Raw genomic sequence first — 6,859 nt, 5'->3', positions numbered from 1 at the left:
GGGTTAGGTGTGGAGGGTTAGGGGTGGAGGTTAGGTGTGGAGGTTTAGGGTTAGGTGTGGAGGGTTAGGGTTAGGTGTGGAGGTTAATGGGTAGGTGGTTAGGGTTAGGTGTGGAGGTTAGGTGTAAAGCTGTGCACTGCAGGGGCCATCGTCTGTGACCACCCTGAAGGAGATTCAGTCAAGTTCATACACTCACACTGCAAATACATTGTGTACACACACTGGTCTATAACACACACACAAAAGGACCACCAAGTGTGTGTGTGTGTGTGTCTGCCTGTGTGCGTGTCTGCATGCCTGTGTGCATGCATGCATAGATGTGGTTAAGCATCTGTGATAGTACCATTCCTACACAAGAACACACCCTTACCTGGCTTCTCAAATACTCTTTCTCTCTCTCTTTTTCTCTCTCTTTTTTTCTCTCTATCTCTCACACACACACAGCAGCTCTTGTTGCAAGCGTATCAGTTTACAAGTGGATTGCTGTCAGAGGTCTGTTAGATAAGTTCTTCTGAAACTCCAAGCTGATTACAACTGACCCATTATTAAGATTGGAAGGACCCAACTAAAGGGGGGGAGGGGTTCATTTAAGATGGCCAGTTCATGCTTGTTGCATTTAGAGTTAAAGCTAACTCACCCTTAACACCAGAAGAGCTTGAATTTATCGGTGTGGTTGGCTTTTCATGTTATTGTTTTATGTTCATAAAGTTATGAACAAATCATAAAAAGGCTATAGAATGGAAGGTCATGCTTCCTTCAAATCAGTCTTTTGGTAGACATATCACTGATACATTATAACGCTTGTTGATTCCTTCATGTAAAGATTCCCAAGCTGAGGATATGTTAGATGAGCAGGCGTGTGTTGATCCAGAGACACAATAAGCCAAAAGGGAACCCCAACCCTAACCAGGAAGTGTATTCAGTCAGTTCCATCTGACCCGGATTAGCCCTAGATAAATCAGGGCTCAGAGAGTGGCTCTCACCATTGCCACGACAACAGCCTCGTTACCCAGAACCCCCTGCTGCTTCCAGGGCAGCGTGGGTTGTCTGCACGGAAAGTTAACCAGCCCGAGTGTCAAGACCATGGATGAAGACCATGCACAGAGACAATGACACACACACGGACAAACATGAATAAACACAGACAGTCTCACACAGACAGTCTCACACACACTTCTCTCCTCTGGTGTCCCTACATCATCGTTAGTATGTTCATCAAATGGTCCCCAGCAGACACGTCTTCCTCCCTCCGTCCTCCGTCCCCAGGGTCACGTCCTCCTCCCTCCGTCCCCAGGGTCACGTCCTCCTCCCTCCGTCCCCAGGGTCACATCCTGCGCTCCTGTTGAGAGGAACCACATCAATCGTGTGAGAAATAGAGGAGAGCATGAATGTAGGCTGGAGAAACGGGATGTGTAGAGGGAGAGAGGGGATAAAGAAAGAAAACAATGTAAGAATGTAAGAAGTAACCGAGTAGATGTGTGTAAATGAAGGAGTGAAGGAGAGAGGCAGGGAGAGAGAAGAACAGAGGGAGTATTTGTAGAGAGAGGAAATGAGAAAGAAAGTGCAGTGAGGTGTGGAGCAAGGAAACACTAGGACATTGTTTCTCTCTCTCTCTCTCTCTCTCTCTCACACACAATCTCACACACACAAACCTGCATACTGGAGTCTGCACGCCCTCATGACCCCCACACACACACGCACACGCACACACACACACATTAGTGCCAGCCATCATCAAAGCAGTTCAACATGAACAGCTACTGTAGTCGCTTAACAAGGCATCCACTTAACGAAGCATCCACTTATCCAGCCAGCCAGCAGCCCTGCTTTAACAAGCCATTTGCCTAACGAGCTCGGCTTAGTAATTGTTGTTTTAAAGCCTCTCTCCAAAACTCACAAATCACCCAGGTGAGCGTCATATTGTTTTTAAATCCAGCATTGTAAGAGGTTTTTAAATATATATCACATTTAAAAAAGGTTTCATTGGACAATTGCAAGGACTGTCCTTGGCTTGTATCACACAGCCGAATGGTTGCATATTATTACTGTGGAAAGGAAATGTGGAGTTGTGTCCTCCACTGTCCATGAAGCTCACGTCCTCATGCAGTTCTGGAAACAGCTGTCTGGAACCGTGTAGAGCAGTCAGGATGACTCCCAGGGTTGTTTGGGTGGAAAGATAGGTGAGATGACAGGCATGAGAATAGCAACATGGAAAAGCCATCAGAGAAGAGGGGGGGGACGGAGGTTTGGGAGGGAGGGGTGGAGGTGGAAGGATGGAGGGAGGGGTGGAGGTGGAAGGATGGAGGGGGGATGGAGTTTGTCAATCAGACTTGTGAGGTTGGTGTGAATACTGCATGTCAACTAGCTGATGTGTGGTGAACGATGGGTTTAGCAGTCCATCAGTCCATCAGTCACTTTACACAGAGAGAGAGAGAGAGGGGGAGACAGAGAGGGAGAGAGAGAGGGAAGGAGAGGGAGAGAGGTAAAGAGAGTGAGAGAGAGACAGAGAGAGAGAGAGAACGAGAGAGAGGGAAGGACAGACAGAGAGGGAAGGAGAGGGAGAGGGGTAAAGAGAGTGAGAGAGAGACAGAGAGAGACACAGAGAGAGAGAGAGAGAGAGAGAGAGAGAGAGAGAGAGAGAGAGAGAGAGGGAGAAGTCTAAGGACCGTAAGCACGTAGGAAGGAGGAGAACAAGGTTGTTTTTGGAACGAACCATGTCTGCTCCTCCCTGTATTGAGGGTCGGCTGTGGAGGGGGGAGGGAGGAGGGAGACATTGCAGTCCCCGCGGATGCAGACGAGTTCTCCAGCTGCCGGTGCAACTCATAAAGTGGTCAGGCTGGAAACCCAGAGGCCTCTTTAGTGGGCCCAGGGGCTTCCAGTCCCCTCATCCTCCCCCACCCCTCCCCCACCCCTCCCCCACCCCTCCCCCACCCCTCACCCCACACCTCATCTTCCACTGAGCTGTCTATGTTGCTAAACAACTGTCAGAGAGCATCATTAGTGTTCACAACATGTCCATAGGGGACAAAACCATAATTATTTTACTGAAAAGTAGGAATATTCTGTGTGGTTTTATCTGCTGTTCACATTTAGGGAGAATAACTGTCTTTGAAACAACACTGGTTTCCTTATGGCTACTAAAAACACATTTCAGCAACATTGGCGTGGTCCGGTATTGACATCAGCTGTGATGTGTCTGCTTCCTATCCCAGGTCCAGGGCGCCCGGTCTAAACGCTGGAACACAGACGGTCAGGGCGGACACCTTGTGGACGACTCCTCCCCCGCCCCTTCCCCTCCGCCCAGCGAGCTGGTAGCAGCTCCGCCCCAGTCCAACCTGTTAGGCCGCGCCCCCGTCTCCACCCGAACCCGGCGCTACCACCGTCAGTCTCAGATCCGGACGCAGAACCACGAGCCCAGGCTCCTGGCCTGCCAGGCTTCCCAGACCTCCCTGCCTCTGGCCTGGGAGGAGGGCGAGGCGGGGGACGACTGGGCTCCACAGCGCCACCCGGAGGCCTGGAGGACACAATGGACCAGCCACCGCGCCAGCTCCCTCTTCTCCCTGCCCACCACTCCGGGCCACGCCCGCTCCGCCTGCCCCTCCCCCGGGGCCCCGCCCAGCCCCCCAGCCCATCGCCACACCCTCCCCCACTCCCGCAGCGCCTCCCTGGTCCCACCCTTCCGCCTGAACGTGGACGCTCTGATTGGCGCGGAGGAGACGGACGTGGACACTGGGATGACGGTGGACACTGGCAGCATTGTGGACCTATCGGTGGTGTCCGCTTATAACAAGCCCCGCCTCTCGCAAACGCCCCGCCCCGTATCTGCCCCACCCGAAGACGTTGGACCAGTTCCCCCCGGGCCCGTCGTAACCAAGACAGCGACGTTAGGCCGGCCTCCGATCCCCATGAGAACCAGCAGCCTCTCCTCCAAGAGCATGCCTGCTACCCTGCAGCGGTCCCGCCCCCAAAGTACATGCCTGCCAATGAACGGGCATCTCACATGGAGTGACAACTCCCTCAGCCAATTGGACAGCAACAAGACCAGCAATGGGGAGGTGAAGCAGAACAGCGAGGATGATCAGGAGTTTTACATTTAAAAGGCAGTGGAGTGGGTTAGAGATTAGAGACCAGTGAAGACTGTTTCTGTAGAAGTCTCAATTAAAGACAGAATTCCAGAGGCAGTTCAAACACTTATTTATGTGATCGTATGATCGTTTTTTGTGTTTATCTATGTTTCTGTGGTGTGTGGATACGATGAATTAATATTAAGTAAATATATGGTTTTAGTTTTCGTCGACAGGTATATGTATTGTGATAAAATACTTTTGGTTGTCTGTATAGCACAAATTAAAGTATACTTTTCAGACATAAATACTGAATCTCTCTCTGAATCTGCACCGATGCCATCACGTTCAGGCAGCAAAACTAAACTAAAAGGCCGGTAGGTATTAAAATACCTGCATGAGACAGAATACATTGGGATTCATTGGGAGTCCTTCAGCCCTAGGAGGTATGCATCAGTGTCTTCTTCTTCTTAGTGTTGAACTGGGGCGGAATACAGATTCTGGTAACCATCCTCCATCTGTCACTTCAGATTGATTAAGGGTAGTTAGGCAGAGGACACTAGGACAGGAAGCCACAGTATTTAAGAAAGCCCCACTGGCCTTCTCTTAATCTTCTTCTAAGTAATCACCTCCTACGTCGGCCTGTGGTTGAGGCTGTGGTGACATGCTAAATGCAGTGCTGCCCTCTTGTGGTAGTTGTGATTGTTTCTTAACAGGATCTTTTTTAAGTTGTCTATTTAATGTAATAGTATTGTTCTTTGGGGGGGGGGGGGGAGATCGGGAGGTTCCATGTCCATTAAACTCTCTTGGTTTAGAACGTGTTTGTGCATGAGTTTAAAAATGAGCTACTACTTGCTTGACGGTAAAAAAATAAATAATTTAACATCCGAGTGAAGGCCTCTTACTCTGGGTGAGTATGAGGGATTTTGGACGTTTCCTTCCTGGATCAGGGCCATTTCTGCGGTCAACAGACCCTTCTCTTGTAAGTCTAGAGTAAAGTGTTGCCGTAATGAAAGGTCCTGTTTTTGAGCAGAGCCCAAACATGACCTCACAGGCTCAGACATCTCCCGGCAGCATGAGAGCGTTTTACCAGGTGAGTGAGGGAGGCCTCCACACTACAGCAGGGAAATCCCATAATACTCAACTTCTCATGGGTTGTCGCGGCGAGGTCTCCATGAGCTCTGCAGAGGTGATGTCACCGTCAACCAATCAGAGCGCAGCGTTGTATAAGCACATTGTTTTGCTTGTGGTTTCAGGGTTCTACAGAGGATAGCTACTTAGGTTGCTGTTATAATCACAACAGCCCACCTAGTCTCTAATCAAGACTTCAGTCTGATTCAAGTGGTTCTCTTCTCCTTAAGAAGTGTTCGGTTCTTTAAGCCATTGATGTCAAAAAAAAAAAACTACTGCAATCACCGATCTTTCATCTTAGATTTTTCACCCTTTGTTAAAGAGGAAAGACAAAAAGGAATACCAGTAAACCTTCACCGAGAGCCGTTTCAGTTACGCCTTCCGGTGTGATTAAACCTGAAGTGGAGGGCAAACAGCTCCTTCTCAATCAGAACACTGTTTGAACAAAGGACAAGGTTCACTCGTCCTCCTCCTCCTCCCCTGGGTGAACGCTCATCACGGTGCTGACACGTGTGGAAGGGTGACAACGTGGTGTCTGTCTGAAGGTTCCCTCCACTCAAGCCTGTTTAGCTCTGTGACGGTTTCTGGGGTGAAAAAGTGCATTATCAAAAGTGTTCAGAAAGATCTAGCCCTTCATATCCATCCTCCAAATCCAGCCTCCAAATCCAGCTTCCAATGTCTAGCCTCCAATGTCTAGCCTCCAATGTCTAGCCTTTCATGCATCAGTCTGTAACCCACTGACCATCCCAGACCTTCAGAATCCCCGTCATTACAATTTAGCGTGACCGCAGCCCCATGAACGACCTCTAGGGGGCACAGTCTGGCAGAGAAGCAGGCAGCAAGCCCACCACCACACCAGACAGCCCACAGGATGAGAAACACACGCCTCCAGTCAGGCGATCATCAGGATTGTGCGCCTCCATCTGCTCTCCTCTCCGTCTAACACTGACAAAACGACAGAACGTGAGAACAATTATACCCTTGCAAAAAGTCAACCTCTTACCCTTCCACACTGTAACACCCCATCCCACACAATCCAAATATCAGCCCACAGATCCAGACACTAGCTACTGCACAGATACAGACCCAGCCTCCCTGCTCCCAGACTTCCTGCACCCCCCAGCCAGGGAAACCCTCACCCTCCCAGCTCCCCCAAACCTCCAGCTCCCAAACTCCCAGCTCCCTTAAACCTCCAGCACCCAGCTTCCCTGCCAGGCAGCGAAGGGCAGCGCTAGTGAGTGTGAGGGGTGGATGGCTCCCCTGGATCACGGTGCCTCAGGGCTGTAATCCCGGTGGGGCGTACCTGGCGGATCTCTCCGGCGACACCGGCCCTCATCGCCCCGGCCCAGCGCACCGCCGTCCCTGCTAATCCCCCTCCGGGCCCAGCGGTCCAGCGGCCCGGGGACACAGGGCACAGGGGGTGACAGGCTCAGCCACGCCAAACAGCCAGCAGCTCTCCTAGTAAAGATGAGGATTACAGTGTGTTGATCACACTGTTGACTGCTCAGAGTCAGATCATGAAGATGTTCCGGGTTACTGAATGAGCAAGGGTCTGTGTCTGTCTGTAACCTGGGATTCAAAGGGTCTGTGTCTGTCTGTAACCTGGGATTCAAAAGGTCTGTGTCTGTCTGTAACCTGGGATTCAAAGGGTCTGTGTCTGTCTG

General features: G+C 50.7%; 2 protein-coding genes across 2 annotated transcripts in view; one reads left to right on the top strand and one right to left on the bottom strand.

Annotated features, from left to right (window-relative positions):
- The window catches only part of LOC124485672 (inactive dipeptidyl peptidase 10-like), a 42,547-nt gene extending 40,867 nt beyond the window's left edge, over positions 1-1,680 (bottom strand). Inside the window, exons 1-2 of the mRNA XM_047047419.1 lie at positions 1,653-1,680; positions 1,301-1,339 (exon numbers count right to left, since the gene is read on the bottom strand). Coding sequence (XP_046903375.1) covers positions 1,301-1,339; positions 1,653-1,680 — 67 coding nt within the window. The remainder of the gene's footprint in view (positions 1-1,300; positions 1,340-1,652) is intronic.
- A 1,517-nt stretch (positions 1,681-3,197) lies between these two features.
- Positions 3,198-4,462, top strand: LOC124485668 (protein FAM124A; the record flags this gene model as incomplete). The annotated part of the gene is made up of 1 exon (XM_047047396.1): positions 3,198-4,462. A coding segment is annotated over one exon (900 nt), but the record flags the coding sequence as incomplete, so codon positions are not given.
- Between the last annotated feature and the right edge of the window lie 2,397 nt (positions 4,463-6,859).

This window comes from Hypomesus transpacificus, chromosome 23 (genome assembly GCF_021917145.1).
Source record: "Hypomesus transpacificus isolate Combined female chromosome 23, fHypTra1, whole genome shotgun sequence".
In the NCBI taxonomy this organism is placed as follows: domain Eukaryota; kingdom Metazoa; phylum Chordata; class Actinopteri; order Osmeriformes; family Osmeridae; genus Hypomesus; species Hypomesus transpacificus.
Note: the sequence above shows the minus strand (reverse complement) of the source record. Positions and strands in the feature narration are given on the sequence as shown.